The following is a 20,251-nucleotide window of genomic DNA, read 5'->3' on the forward strand; positions in this document are numbered from 1 at the left end:
TTCCCATGAGTCAAATCACCCCAGGTAAGAGGTGACTTTTGATATGAAAACTAACACCAGATTAGGTTGAGCTCCTTTTTGTGAGGATTTAACTGTTCAGCTGCTGCTTCATTGGAGATCCAATCAAGGAGTGAACACTCAAGGAGTCTTCCACTGGTACCCCATCCTTTGTGGCAACAGCAAATATATGGATAACACATGATACAGCTTTCCCCAGCCGAACAGCTTCTCATACCGGCAGTTCTCAGAGCTCCTAAGAAAACAAGTACATTTGATCTGTGTGGGGAAAGTATTTTTAAAGAAATGTCTGGAGATGTCTTTTAATTTCTTTTTATTTAACTCCATAAATATTTTTCATAAGGCTCAGTGTCTTTACAACACTTTTTTTAAAACACTGTTTGTTTGTTTGTTTTAAATACACACAACTCTGACATTTGTTTGACAGGGTCAAACAGTCCAATAGAAACAAAATAATAGAACTGGCAAGTGAAAATTAGCTGGCTTACCAAAATCCTTTTGTTTGTTTGCTGACTCATTCCTCCTCCCCTCAAAGCCTCCCCTCTCCCCAAATAAAACCACAGTCTTTTGCTACACAGTAGGATTTTCAACCTTTCCCCCCATTTTCCATTGCTATTCTCAGGCACAAGCCCCTTTTATTTATCTGAGTGCCTTTAAGATATGACAGGCCCCTCTTGTCTTTTCAAGAAAAAATAAGCTTGGTGAGGCCATGCAGAACTTACAATAGCTACTAAATATACATGTTCCCTGAAAGGTAGCTGCAATGGAAAGATGATTGAGCATAAAGAGAACAAAACCAGGAACCCGAAGCACCACAGCGTACGATCAATAACATGGCAAGGGATGGCTAGTGTCCATCCAAGAAATGAAACAAATTTTCAATTTTTTCCTCTATTTATTGTCTATTTACAACTGTTAGATGCACCTAGGTTTGTTCTTGCTTTGCGTTTTTATTTTGAAAGAAGGGATGGAGGCAATAATCTTGACAAGAAATCCTTTGTATCTGCAAAGTCAAGGGGAGGGATGTGAATCAGTGATCTAAGGAAAGAAGGTTAAATTTTCCATATATATGTGGAAAATTTTCCATATATATATAGAGATAGATGTATCTATATTCTTTGTTTCAGCTAGAGAAATGTGTACAGAAAGTGTCCGACAGCTTCTGAATTTTACACCCTGCGGTGTCACTTTAAAATGGCACCCGCTTCCTCTTTGTCTGGCATGGCAATTTAAGTATACAGAACATGCTCAACCATTGTTAGACCTCCAAGTCCCCCTCCCCAAACCCAATCCAATCTAAGATTGCAAGCATAAAAGACACCTCAACCCAACACCTCCCTCCCAATCAAGAACATCGGCAGGTAGTAAAACGGGAACCCGTTGCTGGTTCTTCGTTGCAGTGACGCTTCATTCCTTGTAGCACCTTGGCAACGCATTGGAAGGAGGAGAGTTCTTGAATGCCACTAGGAGGGGCAAGCACACCCCCTCGGTCGGGAACAAATGCCTGCATCTGCTCTGCCCGATGCTTGGCTTTGGCACTGAGTCAGCAAAGCTCTTCCCTTTGGGCTTTTCCACATATGAAAGGAGCTGGGAGTCGAACAAGCGGCCTTGTCAGACCAAGCGCGTCTTGAGTTATGATGCAAATAATGGTGTGACGAAGTTGGTGTCTTTTTTTTCCTAGTGCTGAATATTTAGGAAGCATCTTCTCATAAAAATAATGGATGTTTCATTTTCGCTCTCTGAGGCACAAAACAGTAAATGAACAGGCTTAACTAATGTGCTTGTTACTCCCCCCCCCCAAGCAATTAAAAAGGTAAAGGAATAAGTAAGTTTCAGTGGGGTGACCAGCTCCCCTCGTCTCCTGCTCTTCTCTCGGTCTCTCTCTCTTCTCTCCCTCTCTCTCCAGCTTTAATTCTGGAACAGCCTTTACAGAGGGACTCCATGCATTTTTTTAAACATCTGCTTGGCTAAGGGAACCAAGGTAACAAAATGACCACGTAAGCCTTTATTAAAATCTGCTCCATTAACCATAAAAATGCAGCTATAGAAAAGAGTATTTTAAAAATATACTCTTCGTGATACAAAATTTTGTTGCTGACTCGTAATGTCTAGCAAATGCAAACATGTGCAATGATGTAATCACATTATGCTCCCACAAATGATGACATCGCACATTTTCGTTTACTGAATATTACAGGGGGAGAGAAAAGAGGAAGATGCAGAGCAGTCCAGATCAATAGTTTCAGTCTCAAACTAATACTTCGGTGGGCAGTTGTGCATGGTTGACGCATAAATGCAAAGTCTAGTGTGACTGGGCCAATTCACGTCTTTGGGGAATTCAGGGTGAAAGGTGGCTTGAACCACTTTATGGAGAAAGTGGAGTAAAGGAGAGAGAGAGGGAGGGAGAGAATATCAGAGAGCAAGAGCAAGAGCAAAAGAGCCCCTCACCGTCCATGGGCAGTGACAGCAATCCTGCTTTTGCCAACCAGCCACTGGAGAGTAACCAAGTGACTCGGTTTGCATTTCTCTATCCAAAGCGATGTTGTGGCAACTGGTAAGTCCACTGCACTTCGTTCTTTCTATGGATTTCATTCCTCACCAGTCAAGCAGGTGGATTACCAAGGCAATGATCCTTCAGCATATAGCTTGTTGTTAATGGCTAATGCTGTGCTCGGTAGTTAAATGACATGAGGATAAAACTCAGGATGGGTGAAATAAGGCAGACAATAAGGACTCCATGGTTTAGCTTCACTGGGACCAAAGCCTCTCTAATCAATGGCATGTTAACGGCCATCATATGCAGCAGAAGGGTTGGGAGAACTGGTAATTCCTTAGAGGCTGAGAGCCAATTTGGTTCAAAGCTAGGAGGATATGCGTTGTGGGCTCATGGTCTATTTTCTGCAAATCTTTTGAGTCTGCAGGTTGTGCAAATGTAGCACATTGGGCATTTCATGTGGCAACTGCCCAATGGAAAAGGGGGAAAAAGGGAGAGAAAGAAAAGTAAACCCCATACACAAAAAAACACAACCCAACTTGGAATGACCTTCATAATATTACTAGGGGCGGGGGGGAACATTATGCTCAAATCACATAGCAGGAAGAAAAAACCCACAATTAACAAAAACGCAACGTCAGCCAAAGAGACGTAATTCTTTGCGTAATAAATAACTGGGCTCCCTCTGGCCATCCCATTCTCTCCGCACTCTTGAGGCACAGGGTGCTGGGCCTCTCTGCTTTTCAACTTCCATTTCCCCAGGAAAAGGAATAGCATTGGCACGGGCCTCGTGTGTGCTGTCCCCTCTAGCCAACACTTCAAAGCAACAGAAGTACTGAACAGCATATTACAGTGCATGGATTCAGAACAGAAGAAAGTTGGGAAATAAAAATGCAGCTTGTTTAAAAAAAACAAAAACAAAAAAACAACCACCACCAGAACATTCGAAGTATGCAGTGCAATTTCACCCCCTAACACCACCCCCAGTATACCATCTGAGCAAGTTCCATTGAAGTGAATGAGACCTCCCATTCGTCTCAATGGGGCTCAGACAGAAGCAGGCTCTGGGGTGGGGTGGTGGGGTGGCATCCATGATGGGCTGTGGAAATGAGATGGAAAAAAGGAGAGTCCTTCATCCCCTGTACCCGCCCCCTTCTAAGAGAAGATAAATCTATAAATAACATTTTAAAAAAGGAAATCTACACCAGTATGGCCCTGGTTGGAACATGTTCGAAGTGCAATGCACAACAAACAACAAATCATCCCAGGAGACAATTTTGACACAAACACAAAAGTAAAATAAAGAATAATGGCAACAACAATGATTCCAATGGTGCCAAAATAAAGCTGGTTACATGATTTAGAACTCATCGGTGCTTCCTGGAATAGAGTAGCAGAGACTGCGTCCCAAAAACAACAACAACAAAAATGTTTTTGGTCCTTCGGTATATACATATATATATATGTGTGTGTGTGTGTGTATGTGTGTGTATATATATATATATATATAAATATATATAAACAAATACATATACTTATAAATATATATACACACACACATATATATATATATATATGAATTTTTTTAAAAATTGCAACAGTGCTTCTCCAAAAAAGGTCCATCTATAAATATAATTTTTTTTAATTTTTAATGTTTTTTATTTATTTTTAAAATTCTCCATCTCACTCTATATATTATTTTTTGAATGGCGTTAACCTGCTGAAGTTTTGCCAGAATGGTGACTGGCTGCGTTTGGGTTCGGTGAATTCGTAGACCTGGGGCTGGGCTATGCCATCCGTCACCATGTATTGTCCCTGATTTAATGGGTCCTGGGGTGGTGGGTAGGCTGGAGGAACTGACCGAGAGTAGCCGACACCTGCATTGATGGTGGAGAAAAGAGGGAAAGGGTAGGGTGGAATCACAGAAGAAGATGTTCATCAGAATGTAATTACACTCACTCACTCACTCACTCACTCACTCACTCACTCACTCACTCACTCACTCACTCACTCTATCTATCTATCTATCTATCTATCTATCTATCTATCTATCTATCTATCTATCTATCTATCTATCTATCTATCTATCTATCTATCTATCTCATTCCATTCCATTCCATTGTCCACATTCCATGACCTTCTCACCTCACCCCCACCCCAACAGTTATGACAATAAACATGGGCTTGGTTTTCATTGGCTGACATTGGGTAATACAGTCTAAATAGTGGGTGCAAGGGTATGGAAGAGGAGAGGATAAGGAAGTTAAATAATAAAGGTGGCAGAAAGAAACCAAGGACAATCAGCAATGAAAAGAGGCACATAAAAATGCAGTTATAGTTCACTGCCTGAATGAACCAGAATTTGGAGAGGTTGTTTTCCAGGGTAGCTTCAAAGGACTCTTCTTGCATGGACCCCAAAGTTTGGTGAAGATTGGGTCAGGAGGTCCAATTTTATGGGGTCCTGAAGGGGTAATTCCCCTTTGGGACCCCATAAAATTGGATCCTGACCTGAACTTTACCAAACTTTGGGGTTCATGCAAGGAGAGTCCCTTGCAGCTATACTACAAATTTGGTGACTCTATCTCAAAAAATGCCCCCGTGAGATAATTTAAAAAGAACATACTGTAATGGCCCTTCCTCACCAAAGAATCGTGGGAAAACTCAGTTTCCCATGAATGTTTGCAATGGGCCTGCACAAAACTACTGCTACTCTACCTCTAAAAATGCCTCCCCCAGAGCTCATTAAAAAAAAATTTTCCATAGGGAAAGGCCTGGGGAAAACTGAAGCCGAAAAAAGCTGAGTACCTATTCAGCTAATTTGGCGATCAGCTATCTGGCTTCAGCTTTATTCCCAGTTTTAATATTTGGGTTAAATTAAACCTGAAAGAAACCGAAAAGGCTTTTTCCAGATTTGTTTTTGGTTTGGGTTTATTGATCTGCACAGCCCTACTTAGTGGCCATTCATTATGATAGCTACAGTGGATACTCTAGTATTAAGGGACAATACAGATATGAAGTCTCCAGGGCTGGACGAACTGCATCCAAGGGTGTTAAAAGAATTGGCTGAAGTGATTTCAGAACAACAGGTAATTATCTTTGAGAATTCATGGAGAACAGGAGAGTTTCCAGCAGACTGGAGGAGAGCAAATGTGGTCCCCATCTTTAAAAAGGGGGGGAAAGAAATCCCAAACAATTATCGCCCAGTCAGCCTGACATCAATACCAGGTAAAATACTAGAGCAGATAATTAAACAGACGGTCTGTAAGCACTTAGAAAGAAATGCCGTGCTCACTGACAGTCAACATGGGTTTCTCAAAAACAGGTCATGCCAAACTAATCTCATATCTTTTTTTGAAAGAGTGACAAGTATGGAAAATGAAGGGAATGCTGTAGATGTAGTGTACCTTGATTTCAGTAAAGCCTTTGATAAAGTCCCCCATGATCTTCTGGAAACAAAGCTAGTAAAATTTGGGCTGGACACTGCTACTTTTAGGTGTATTGGTAACTGGTTGACCAACCGAATCCAAAGGGTGCTCATTAATGGCACAACTTCATCCTGGAGAGAAGTGACCAGTGGGGTACCACAGGGGTCTGTCCTGGGACCGGTACTATTTAATATTTTATAAATGACTTGGATGATGGAATACAGAGCATGCTAATCAAATCTCCAGATGACACCAAGTTAGGAGGGGTAGTTAATACCCCGGAGGGTAGGGTCAGAGTTCAGAATGACCTCAATAAACTGGAGAGCTGGGCCATAAGCAATAAAATGGATTTCAATAGGGAGAAGTATAAAGTACTTCACCTAGGCAGAAACAACATAAGGCACAGGTACAGGATGGGAGAGAGTTGGCTTGACAACAGTACATGTGAAAGAGATCTGGGAGTCTTAGTGGACCACAAACTGAACATGAGTCAACAGTGTGATATGGCGGCTAAGAAGGCCAATGCACTTCTGGGCTGCATCAATAGGAGTATAGTATCTAGATCAAGGGAAGTAATACTACCACTGTATTCTGCATTAGTCAGACCTCACTTGGAATACTGGGTCCAGTTTTGGGCTCCACGATTTAAGAAGGATGTTGACAAGTTGGAGCGTGTCCAGAGGAGGGCGACCAGAATGGTCAAAGGTCTGGAATCCATGCCCTATGAGGAGAGACTTAGGGATTTGGGTTTGTTTAGTTTGGAGAAGAGAAGGTTGAGGGGAGACATGATAGCCATGTTTAAATATTTGAAAGGGATGTCATGTTAATGAGGGAACTAGCTTGTTCTCTGTTGCTCCAGAGTCTAGGACACAGAATAATGGATTTAAACTAATAGAAAAGTGATTCCACCAAAACATTAGGAAGAACTTTCTGATGGTGAGGGCTGTTCAATGGTGGAATGTGCTGCCTCGGAGGGTGGTGGAGTCCCCGTCTTTGGAGGTCTTTAAGCAGAGACTAGATGGCTGTCAGGAGTGCTTTGATTGTGGGATCCTGCATGGCGGGGGGAGGGTTGGGGTCACTGGGGGTGTGTGGGGGGGAGGTAGTTGTTAATTTCCTACATTGTGTGGGGGGTTGGACTAGATGACCCTGGTGGTCCCTTCCAACTCTATGATTCTGTGAATCATAGAAGACGTGGATGAATGCCAAGGGACGGCTCTCACCATCATGTCCTGCTTATGAACATCCCAGGCCTCCCTGGCTGGCAGGTCAATGGAGACCAACAAAGTGCTGAGCTACCATAGCTCAATGATTAAAAACAAAACAAAAACACAAGTGTTGAATACAGAATATCTCAAGGTTCTAGACATGGCATCTCCAGTTTAAAAACACCTCAGGGAGGATATTCTGGGAAAGCCTTTTTATGCCTGAAACTCTGGAGAGCAGATGGTACTGAGCTCAAGGCCTAGGGGCCTGACTCATGATATGGTGACTTGATACATTCAATTAATCTTTGATCATACTGGATTCAGCACAGCTGTCTTTGGGATGGATTGTATGGATCTGTGGTGCATGCTCTGGTTATATCTAGATTAGATTACTGCAATGTGTCTTGCATGGGGCTGCTCTAAGAAGTGTTCAGAAACTTTGATTAGTACAGAATGCTGCAGCCAGGATGTTGACAGTTCATAGGAACCATATCACTCTAGTCTTGGCCCATCTACACTGGCTCCTGTTTTGTTTCCATGCACAATTCAAGGTGCTGGTCTTGACCTTCAAATGGTTTGGGACCAATATACCTGAAGGACCGCCTTATCCCACCACTATGGTCATCTTCGGAGGCCCTACTTCAGGTGCCCCCTGAGATGGGGTGGGTGGCAACCCCCGCAGAGGGGCCCCTCTCGGTCACGGCACCAAAGCTCTGGAACTCCCTTCCTAGGGAGATTTGTCTGCCCCTTTCTGTTGCCAGCAGGGGAAGACTTCTTTGTTTTGTTTGGCATTCCCTCAGTGATCCCTCCTTCCTTACCAATGTTTTTAATTAATGTTTTTATGCCTTTGTTCATATTTTAAGTCTATTTTTAATTTGTTTTAATGATACTTGTTTTGGAGTTGGCAAAGCTGTGGCGTTGGTGAACTTCATGGTAGGCTGTACACGGGGTGCAAGATAACTAAGGAGCAAAATATGTACCTAATTATTTGATTTATATTCTGCTTTTTTTACTACAAGAAGAAGAAGAAAAAGAAGAAGAGTTGGTTTTTACATGCTGACTTTCTCTCCCTTTTAAGGAGAATCAAACCGGCTTACAATCTCCTTCCCTTCCCTACCAGCATGGTATAGTGGCTAAGACAGGTGGTTTGGAGTGGTGGACTGTGATCTGGAGAATCGGCTTTGATTCCCCACTCCTCCAGGTGAGTTGCAGAGGCTAATCTGGTGAACTGGATTTGTTTCCCCACTCCTACACATGAAGCCAGCTGGGTGACCTTGGGCTAGTCACACTGTCTCAGCTCCACCTACCTCACAGGGTGTCTGCTGTGGAGAGGGGAAGGGAAGGTGATTGTACGCCAGTTGGTTCTTCCTTAAGTGGTAGAGAAAGTCAGCATATCAAAACCAACTCCTCTTCCTCCTCCTCCTCTTCCCACAACATAAACCTTGTGAGGTAGATGTAGGCTGACCATATTTCCTTGAGACAAAAACGGGACATTGGGATTGCAACAACAGGACATGGTTCTATGAACTTAGGCAGTTCATGAGAGGGAGGACATCTTAGCCACCTTCTGGGCACTGGGTGTATGTGGGGGAGGTAGTTGTGAATTTCCTGCATTGTGCAGGGGGCTGGACTAGATGGCCCTGGTGGTCCCTTCCAACTCTATGATTCTATGAGGGGTCATATAACCGAAGCAAGAATGTATATCTGGTGGTTATTTCAGCAGTTGAGATGATAATTTTGGGGCTGGTTGTGCTTCTGGATGTGACCAGACTGATATTTTTGCTTTTGTATACCCTACAATTGAGGTTTATCACTATGTATTACATGGTCTCTATATATGGGCCATGTATGCATGAATGCATGAATGCATGCATGTATGTATGTATGTATGTATGTATGTATGTATGTGACAGGGGTAGAGAAAAATTATCTAAAACTTAGGAGCCAGAAAGATTTTATGGAGCCAGCAGTCTCTGGCTTCAAGAATCCTGGAAAATTTCCACCCTTGCACGTGTGTGTGTGTGTGTGTCCCTAGGTCAGATGTGTATACACAGTTCATTTTTATATATATTTCCTATAATTCCACAGTATGCATGTTATAAATCAATACTGCTATATTAATAAGGTCATAATTTAATCTTATTTTTCACATTCTTTTGAGGTTCAATAGTTACTGGCTAAAATCAAATTGAGAAATTTAAAAATAATACTGTTATTTTATACTACATTCAGCATTCCACTGTATTTTAGTTGTTTTAGCTAATCACTATATTTCTCAAACCAAGAGCTTAAATAAAAATATTTTTTATGCTCCTGAGGCCACATTTTCTCAATATGTCCCAATAATACAGGATTAGGAACAAGAGTACATAGATGCCATTTTCAGAAAAATAATGTGCAATAGGAAAATATAGGAAATATCCCCTCTAGTAAATAGAAATATTTAATTGTAATAATTGTATATAATTTTACAGCAACATGATAAATATTAGTGCACATGTGCAATAAGGAATTTGATATGTTATGTAAAAACATACTGAAACGTGCAGTCCTTGCTTATTATGGTTTGGGCGCTATTAGCCTATATACAACTTTTCACCTGCTATCCTTTCAGCAGCAGATGTCTGCGGATTCCTGTCTGATGGTCTGTTTTCAGCCTCTTTGGCTCTCCTGACTTGCTCCCTGTTGCTGCATGCAGGAAGGGCTTTGATAGCCCTGCTATCATGGCTAGCTGTTAAGAGCCAGCAGCCCCTCTACCTGTCACTCCCTTCCTTCTCCCCTCCTCCTTCCTTCACACTCATGGCATGGGGAGGCGGAGCTGAGCTCCATGGTTGTAACCTGATCGGAGCACTTTTTCTATGAGAATTTACCCAGCCATGCCTGCATGCAGCATAAGAAATGTCAGAACTGAAGGAAACAAACGTTGGAAGTGTAATGAGGTGCAAAACGGGACAAAGTTGACATTTTAATTAAAAAGACAGGATGGCCAGGAAATATGATAAAAATGGGATTGTCCCGTTCAAAACAGTATGTATGGTCAGCTTAGGTAGGTGAGGCTGAGAGAGTTCAGAGAACAGTGACTAGCCCAAGGTCACCCAGCTGGCTTCAAGTGAAAGAGTGGGGAATCGAACCCAGTTCTCCAGATTAGTATTGCTCTTAACCAATACACCTCAATGCAGCTCACAACATTTTAAGGGGACAATATTTGCTGCTTCTTCTGCCCCCTTAATATATCCCCCACCCTTGCTGTTCTACGAGAGATGTTAATCTCTTGATGACTTCAGAACAGTAGTACCTGGGTAGGGTGCTCTCTAGCCCTTGGATACAGAATGACCTTGGCCTAAGACTAGGTTCTCCAGACAGTTTATTGTTGTATGTACACAATCAATTTTCATTACGCTATAAGCATGAGAACCATAAAACTTTAGATTCGCAGAATTATGTAACTTTTGAGCTTGATCAAACTCCAGAATGTCTCCCATGATTAAAGCAGGGGTCTCCGACATGGTGCCTGTAGGTGAGCCATGGCTCCCGCCAACACCTTCCCTGGCACCTGCCAAGTGTTTTAGAAAGTGGGTGGGGCTACATGGGGCTTCTGACCAGCAAGGCTTCTGATTGACCACTGGCTGGGCATATCTTTAAAAACATTGCTCTGGCAGCAGCTGCTACCACAGCACAAGGATCTTCACTGCACGGCTTAAGATAAGCTGTATGTGTGCCAGAAACTATTTTTAAACAGTATTTTCATTTTAAAAGGCATCCTCTTAAGCAGAGCTTCTGCCTGAAATGCTGATGAGCAACAAGCAAAAGCCACCTTGCCAAATGTTAACTGTCACAAGGAGACAAAGAGTAAGGAAATGGCAAGGAAATGACAGAAGTGTATCTGGTCCTGCCTTGGATGAACTCTCTTCCAGAGATAAGTTTAGGATAAAATAAACTAATAGAAACAAATGAAAAGCGAAATAGAAGGAGTAAGAAATAATAGTGACATTATGGTGGGGGTCTGCTATTGACCACATAACCAGGCAGAGAACTTGAATGAGACACTCCTAGACCAAATTACAAAGTTCTCAAAGAAACGGAACATGGTGGTCATGGAAGATTTTAATTACCTGGATATCTGTTGGAAGTCCAACTCTGCTAAAAATGCAAGGTCCAATAAATTCCTGACTTGTCTTGCTGACAACTTCATATTCCAGAAAGTGGACAGGGAAACAAGGGGATCGGCTATCTTAGACTTGATTCTCACCAACAGGGAAGAACTGGTTGATGAGGTTAAAGCAGTAGCCAGGCACCCTGGGTAGTAGTGACCATGTAATCTTGGAATTTACAATCTTGGGGAAAGGGAAAACTGTACATAGTCAGACTTATAAGTTGGACTTTAGGAGAGCTAATTTTAACACATTTAAAGTTATGCTGGGTAGAATTCCATGGTCAGAAATACTTAAGGAGAAATGAGTTCAAGAAATGAGTTCAAGAAGGCACCTTTATGCATGTATGGTGGATATGTAAAAAAATTAAAAGCTTTTGGAAAAAAGTTATTAGGGAAACTAATAATTTGATTAATGTGAGAGTAAAAAGAGAACCCTCATTTTGTTTATTAGGAATTCCACAAAACAACATAGGTAAATATGACAGGGTTATTTGTCAATACAGTTTTGCCGCTGCAAGAATAGTAATAGCTAGAGTATGGAAGCAAGTGAATAAACCTTCAATTCGGGACTGGAGAAATTATGGATTTATATGAGGATGGCCAAACTAACGGAATTCCTTCATGGAAAGGATTTGGAAGAATTTAAAAAAACTTGGGGTAAGGCCGCCACATATTGGGATAAACTGGCAAAAATGGATTTTACTATTCTACTTAGAGAGTTATAGAAACTAGATTTAATAATTTTATATTTTATAGTTAATAATATCTTTAAAACTGTTTAGACACTTCTACGGAAGTCGGGTGATGGGTCACTTTTTTAAGGTGGGTGGAGGGTCAAAGGGGTATCTTATTTTTTCCAATTTATATACTCTGTAATCGTAAATGTATTGATAAGTTTATATAGATACTCTTTTGTATTTTCCTTTTTTAAAATGTTTTGTATTGTTATTATTGTGTTTGTTTTTATTTTATGTTATAAAAATAAAAAAATTATAAGAAGGTGGGAGTTTCTTAAAAATGAAATACTGAAGATGCAATCACAAACCATTCCTATGAGAAGGGAAAATGGGAGGAGCCTAAAGAGGCCAGGGTGGCTCTATAAACAGCTTTTTAAAGATTTGAGAAATAAAAAAGACTCATTTAGGAAGTAGAAGGAGGGTCTTATAACCAAAGAGGAATATAAACAAATAACTAGTGCTGGACACGTTCTAGCTTGTCTACATCCTTTTTAAATTGTGGTGCCCAAAACTGAACACAGTACTCTAGCTGAGGTCTAACCAGAGCAAAGTAAAGCAATACCATCACTTTGCGTGATCTGGACACTATACTTCTGTTGATACAGCCCAAGATCGTGTTTGCCATTTTAGCTACCGCATCACACTGCTGACTCATGTTCAGTGTTTGGTCTACTAAGACCCCAAGATCCTTTTCACCCACACTACTGCTAAGACAAGTCTCCCCCATCCTATAATTATGCATTTGATTTTTCCTACCTAAATGCAGAACTTTACATTTATCTTTGTTGAAGTGCATTTTATTGGTTTTAGCCCAGTTCTCCAGTCTGTCAAGATCATCCTGTATCCAGGTTCTGTCTTCTACCTTATTTGCTATTCCTCCCAATTTAGTATCATCTACAAATTTAATAAGCATCTCCTCTATTCCTTCATCCAAATCATTTATCAAGATATTGAACAACACAGGGCCCAGGACAGATCTCTGAGGCACTCCACTAGTCACTCCTTTCCAAGTGGATGAGGAACAATTAACAAGCACTCTTTGGGTGTGATCTGTCAACCAATTACAGATCCACCTAACAGTAACAGGATCTAAATTACATTTTCCCAATTTGTCAACAAGAATATTATGGGGAACCTTATCAAAAGCCTTACTGAAATCTAGATAAACTATGTCTACACCTTTCCCCTGATCCAGCAACGTAGTAACTTTCTCAAAAAAGGAGATAAGATTAGTCTGACATGACTTGTTCTTGAGAAACCCGTGCTGGCTCTTAGTAATCAGATCCATCCTTTCTAAATGCTCAAGGACTGACTGTTTGATGATTTGTTCAAAAACTTTTCCCGGTATAGAAGTCAAGATGATGGGTCAGTAGTTATGTGTCCAGTATGTGTCCAGAGGAGGGCAACAAAGATGGTGAGGGGTCTGGAGACGAAGTCCTATCAGGAAAGGTTGAAGGAGCTGGGTATGTTCAGCCTGAAGAGGAGAAGACTGAGAGGGGATATGATAACCATCTTCAGGTACTTGAAAGGCTGTCATATGGAGGATGGTGCCAAGTTGTTTTCTGTTTCCCCCGAAGGTTGGTAAGTGCTCCTTCCCTGGAGATTTTAAAGCAGAGGCTAGATGGCCATCTGTCAGCAATGCTGATTCTATGACCTTAGGTAGTTCATGAGAGGGAGGGCATCTTGGCCATCTTCTGGGCATGGAGTAGGGGTCACTGGGTGTGTGTGTGGGAGGTAGTTGTGAATTTCCTGCATTGTGCAGGGGGTTGGACTAGATGACCCTGGTGGTCCCTTCCAACTCTATGATTCTATTCTATGATTCTATGCACCTGATCCCCTCTCCCACCTCCAGCTGTGTCCACGCTTCAAACTACTGCTCTCCTTTAGCTGCTTTCCCCTACTTCCTCCTCCCTGGGCGTTTCTCACACCCCACAGTGCCTGAAGCAAATTAATCTTGCAGCACTTTCTGGTCTCCCCCCACAACTTCTAGGTATTATTCCACTCACATCTCCCCCCTGGTGTTTTTGCAGCAAAACGTTCCAATTTAACAAGAATCCTGTTAATGTCACATTGGCTATTTTGTGGAATTGCGCCACAACCATTCATGAAATACGCTGTAGTTTATTCTGGGTTGGTATAGGCAACGTAGGTTCACCTCTCTTGGATACCCGCTCATGTGTTTCTCCTTTATCTGTCCTCTTACCCATTTCTCTCTCTCCCTGCCCCTTCCTGAAGAACTCTATCACAGAGGAAACTTGAGCCTCTCTCCCTCTGAAGAGGTACAAGGGAACAACTGCTACACCATAACAAAGAAACCAGGATGCTCTAAACCAGGGGTGTTAAACTCAGTTGTTACAAGGGCTGGATATGACATAAATGTCACTTGGTCGGGCTGGGCCATTCCTTGCCAGGCCAGATCAAGAGGGGGTGTGTGATTCGGTTGACTTGTGGGCCGGATAAGAGCTCTCAAGGGGCTGCATCCGGCCCTTGGGCGTGATGTTTGATACCCCTGCTTTAAACAATTACTAACAACAATTACTAATTACTGGCCGGGGCGTGTGGTATATAGGCTGCAGGTGTCCAAGGGAGGGGCCATTGCTCAATGGCAGAGCATCTGCTTGGCATGCAGAAGGTCCCAGGTTCAATCCCTGGCATCTCCAGTTAAAGGGACTAGGCAAGTAGGTGATGGGAAAGACCTCTGCCTGAGACCCTGGAGAGTTGCTGCTGGTCTGAGTAGACAATACTGACTTTGATGGACCAAGGGTCTGATTCAGTATAAGGCAGCTTCATGTGTTCATGTGGAAATGAACCCCCATCTAAAAAAGGCGTGAATAAACGAGCATATCGGGAAGAAAGAACCAGAACCAAACTTAGAACTGATGACATGAATGGATCCTCCATTCTTTTTTTAAAAACTTCAAACTGCCAGCAGAGAGGGGCCCCACTTGGATTAGGTGTGCAGCCCAGGAAGGAAGGGGCATTAAACTCATTTTCATGATTTGAGTAACTGTTTGATTTGCCCCCCCCCCCCCAAGGTGGGAGATACAATTATTCATACTTAAATCACCCCACAAGGCTATTAACTGGTGTGTGTGTGTGTGTGTGTGTGTGTGTGTGTGTGTGTGTGTTGAGGAATCCATGCTGCAAAAAGAGTTTGGGAACAAAGAGTTAGCTGCCACCCCTGTTCTGGTGATGTAGCCCGGATTCAGATCAAAGCCTCACATGGCCACATTTCCATCTTTCAAACACATGAGGAGGCCAGCCTTCCAAGGATCTTCCACTGTCATATCAAGTTTGGTCCTTAGTGTAGCACTCTTCTTGAGGTGTTGGTTTTCTACAAATAGGGAGGTGTTTTTAGGTGGAGGAACAAGCCCTCCTCCCACTGGTACAGTGCACAGTTCTACCATGTCATTTTGCATAACATGTAGATGGGCTTACTGTGACTTGTCTGTTTTTCACTTCTCCTAATGCTAAATGAGAGAGGGAAGCTCGTCAGATCTCGGAATCTAAGCAACGTTGGTGCTTGGAAGGGAGACCACCAGAGAAGACCCTGCAGAGGAAGGCGATGGCCAATCACCTCTGCTTCTGCCTTACATTGCTGGGGTTGCAGTAAGTCGGATGTACTTTGCATACCCAATCCTGAATGTGTTTCCTGGGACAGAAGCCTCTTTGGCATTCCCTCTGTACCTTCCCCTGACTCTGAGATACCCCCCTCTGTGGCAGGGGAATCCCAGGAAAGGTGTAGGGTTGCCAAATTCCTGGGGATTTGGGGGTGGAGCCTAGGGAGAGTGGAATTTGGGAAAGGAAAATACCTTAGAGGGGTATCACACCATACACTCCACCCTTCAAAGCTGCCATTTTGGACAGGCCAAATGCCAATGGGGCAGTAGGAAAGTGAAAATGTATTATATGGATACTTAACAAGCCCCTATGCATTTGGCATGCAGCTTCAACAAGGTATATTTTTACCTCTAGTGCTTTTGATTCCATATTTTCACTTTCCCACTGCACCACCGGCATGTGACCTTGCTTTCATTCCTTTCAGTGACTGGTACAGCCCTCTTGTTTTCCTGTATATCTCAGCATTTTTTCCAGTAGCCAAAAGCACTCGAACTATTTGATTAGCAATGAAGGAGGGGGAAATCAATACAGGTGTTTTATGTATGGGCAGGATCTCCCTTGTCTGACCTTGCTTCACTGCACATTTATCTAATCCCAGTTGGGGAACACTGTATGCATTGACTCGTATGATTAGGTACTAAACTGTGTGCTAATTGACCCATGAGTTAAAATTCAAGAGAGGTGGAGTTCCTTGTCCATTCACCCACCCACCGGCGCACCAGCTCTAGGTGATTGGCAGATCCTCTTGGGTGAATGGATGCCACCACCCCCACTTCCCCCCCCCCCAATAAATCATTACTTCTGCGGTTTTAAAATTATTTTCCCCGAACATATTCGAGAGCACCCGTGGCAATAGAATTAATGTTTAATTAATTAATTAATTGATGTTAAACAGAATTAATGTTTAGACTGGGGTGGGGTGGGGAGTGAAGAGTGCGCTGCCTTTCGGACGGGAGACACCACAATCTTCAGTTCCCCCCTCCCCCAGTCAAGCTCCATGTGGGGCTTGGCTGGGGTGGGAGTGAAGATTGCGCTGCCTCCTGGCTGGGAGACAACACGATCTTCAGTTTCTGGGAAGTGTAGAGAGGGACAGAGGAAGGTATCTGGCTGGGCTCGCGAGGCTGGAGCAGCCCCAGGAAGCCCAGAAAGGAGAACCAGTGAAGGAGGAAGGGTTTAGAGATGAGTGGGGCATGATGGTGCAGGGAAGGTGAACTTGAAAATGGAGTTCGCCTGATCTGTGAATCCGGAATGAGCGAGGATAAAATTTTTGATTCGGGTTAAACGAGGAACAGGAAAATCCTGGTTGGTCCTACATCGGAACAGCGTTGAGCTACCAAGGAATGGGATATCATGCATACCGAAAAAGTTGATCCGCTGTTTGCAGGAATAAAGGGAGTTACAGTGACCATGCATAAATGACCACAAAGGACTTAATGTGAGTTAAATGTTGCAGGAGAGTTTTATGGATACTATGGACTACCATGTGAAGAAATGGGCTTCTTCTCCCTTGAGGTGTAGAGGAACCTTTTATCCTTTTTTACCCCTTGGGCAGGAGGAAGGCAAGAGGCACGGCAAGTGCTTTCTGGCCCCACCTCAGCCACCTTCTTGGAAATGCAGATGGTATCAGGAGACAAAGCAGTGGGTCAAGCTCCCCCCCCCCTTCTCCAAGCAGGTATCAGAGACTTGGAGGTTTAAAAATGCTAGAAGGGGCTCCAGGAAGAAAGTTTCTGGAGGATTCAGGAAAAACTTTTTTGATCCGGGTTAACCTGGTCAGTGGGTGGAGAAAGGGAAGGATTAAAACTGCTGAGAGCAAGGAGAGAGCTCTTTTTTGGCTGGGACACTCAGGGAAGACAGAGCTCATCTGAGGCCTGGAGGAGGCAGCCATTTTGACCATGTGCTGGCCCCAGGCACTGAAGAAGACTTCCAAGTAATGGAAACTCAGTAGGGACTTATAATATCCTAAGCTTAAGAGTCAGTCCTATATTCCACCATATGATATGGCATGTATAGAGAGAGGGACAGAGGAATAGCGTTTCTCTCAGTTCTTTTGAATCCCTTGCTAAAAATATGCTTGGAAACGTTTTACTTTTAATAAATACTTTTTAACTTTGAATGCTGACTGTAGTTCTCTGTACCACACAGAACTCCACCAGATTAGAACACACTATTGTAAAACAGGGGGCTCTAGGAGGGAGGGAGGCTGGTAACTAGCAAACCGCTATTTCTCCATTGGCAACCCCAGGCAGCATCTCGTTCCCGTGGTGCCCAGAAGTGTGGTAAGCGGGAGACACCCGAGTCAAGGACTAAGGACTTTGAAAGGGGATGCTGGGGGGACCTTGACCCCCGCCCCCGTGGGCATGTCCTACAACGGTCAGGTGGTGGAAGTGGATACCCAAAAAGAGAGACAGGCAACCCCCTCCAGGAGAGGTTGAGAATCCCTGGGAGAGGGCAGGAGTGGAATAGGGCCTGTGAGTCTGAGTAGGCTCATTCCGCCACATACCAGAAAGACAAATAAATGGGTTCTGGATCACATCAAGCCTGAACTTTCCCTAGAAGTTAAAATGACTAAACTGAGGCTATTGTACTTTGGTCACATTATGAGAAGACAAGAGTCACTGGAAAAGACAATAATGCTAGGACAAGTGGAAGGCAGCAGAAAAAGAGGAAGACCCAACATGAGATGGACTGACTCAGACAACGAAGCCACGACCCTCAGTTCTCAAGACCTGAGCAAGGCTGTTAACATTTCAGAGGTTGTTAATTCATAGGGTTGCCATTAGATGGAGGTGACTTGACAGCACATAACACACACACGCACACACACACACACATTGCATGTCTGAGATCTGTTTGCCAAGCATTTGATAGATAAAGCACAAGCTTACTAGGGAAAGGCTAATTAGAAATGGAAAAAAAGTTAAATTACAAATTTGAAGCCTGCCAGTGTGGCTTGTTTTGTACCTAAGCTTTGTAACTAATTAATTTTACAAAGTTATTCAGTTTTAGAAATGACACGTTTTATAGAAAAATATAGAAGTTGAAAACCTTCCACCCCACATTGCTGACTTAATAGTCCTCTTCATTAAACCAACTGTATGTGACAAAGGAGATTCTGGTTCCTGAAAGTTGATGCCAGGACAAAATTATTTGTCTTTAACAGGCCACTAGACTAAAGAAAGAGTTCAGTGGTTACTTGAGCGTTAATGTCAAAATGACCAGGTTTCACGCCATTTGATTCATTCAAGCCAGGAGGCCGGGGATGCCTTTCTAGAATTCCCAATATTACAAAAGAGGCTCATTCTGCAAATCAAAAGGGCCACCAGGCCAACTGAGAAGGCTGAAACTAATTAATTTTATAGGCAATGAAGCCTGGACCATCATTTATTTCCGAAGGGCCATAGGGAGGTGCAGAAAATGAGAGAGAAACTGCTCTGTTCAGAAAGAAATACAATGAAGAATGCTACATTTGTCCAGATGAGCATCTGAAGCTACTTAACTGGAAGCGTTCACAAAACATCTCAGGCAGCCTTGAGGTTCATTGGGAATGTTTCGTTAGGGGTCATCAAAAGTCTGGCCACAAAAGCCATAAGGAACCAGTCCCCAAATAAATCAGCAGAGAATGCTTTTTGTGCAAGCCTTGCATGGGAAGGAAGGGAAGTCAGCACGGCCTAGCCCGATCTCATCCCATCTTGGAAACTAAGCAGGGTCAGCACTTAGAGGGGAGACCACCAAGGGAGACTGCAGAGGACAGCAATGGCAAACCACCTCCGCCTCTCATTTGCCCTGAAAGCCCCTTGCTGGGGTTGCTATAAGTTGGTTCTGACTTGGAGGGCCCAGGCTAGCCTGATCCCATCAGATTTCGGAAGCTAAGCAGGGTCAGCCCTGGTTAGTACTTGGATGGGAGACCACAGATGAAGTCCTGGGTCGCTACACAGAGGCAGGCAATGACAAACGATCTCTGAATGTCTCTTGCCTTGGAAAACCTATGGGGTTGCCCTAAGTTGGCTGTGATTTGGCGTCACTTTCCATGACCACCACCACAAGGTCCCAAAGAACTAAACTTTGAATAAGTGAAGCTGATTTAACCACACGTCTGTCGCAAGCTTCATATCCTTTTCTCCAGCGATTCTCAAACCAAGTCCTCAGAAAGAGGCTGAAAGGGGGGTGGCAGTCGAATTCAGCCACCATATTGATAATTGCACCACTTTGTTCTCCTCAGAGCAACCCCATGTAGCACTGATCCTCTCCCACCCCCCGCAGCCAATTATATGGGAGGGAGCAGAGTTTCCCTGGGATTCCATGATGCAGCATACCACAAATATGAGGAATCCCTGTCCCTGAGAGAGCAAAAGGGAAATTGGTATCCTGGGTTTCAACATTAACTGGGCTAGGACACCTGCCTATTGTTCAGGGAATGGACCGACAACAGAGGCATACGCCTCCTTCAAGGTCGGAGTGAAATTTGAATCTGGATACAGAAGAAACTTCTCTGCCACAGTTATCAACAGTTTACGGACCCGGGTCTGCTCTGCCTGGTGGCAGTTCTCCAAGGTGTGAGGCAGAGGTCTTTCCTAGCTCTGCTACCTCAAGCCGTCTTA

At 43.3% G+C, this 20,251-nt stretch overlaps 1 protein-coding gene across 2 annotated transcripts in view; it reads right to left on the reverse strand.

Annotated features, from left to right (window-relative positions):
• Positions 1-1,345: 1,345 nt before the first annotated feature.
• The window catches only part of ARHGEF9 (Cdc42 guanine nucleotide exchange factor 9), a 182,099-nt gene continuing 163,193 nt past the window's right edge, over positions 1,346-20,251 (reverse strand). Inside the window, exons 10-11 of one of the 2 annotated variants that reach the window (XM_056859261.1) lie at positions 4,230-4,389; positions 1,346-1,757 (exon numbers count right to left, since the gene is read on the reverse strand). In XM_056859261.1, the coding sequence (XP_056715239.1) occupies positions 1,745-1,757; positions 4,230-4,389 (173 nt within the window). In that variant the 3' untranslated portion in view covers positions 1,346-1,744. Of the gene's footprint in view, positions 1,758-4,089; positions 4,390-20,251 lie in introns of those variants that run through there. The other variant, XM_056859260.1, reaches the window with a different exon arrangement.

Source organism: Euleptes europaea, chromosome 13 (genome assembly GCF_029931775.1).
Source record: "Euleptes europaea isolate rEulEur1 chromosome 13, rEulEur1.hap1, whole genome shotgun sequence".
Lineage (NCBI taxonomy): Eukaryota > Metazoa > Chordata > Lepidosauria > Squamata > Sphaerodactylidae > Euleptes > Euleptes europaea.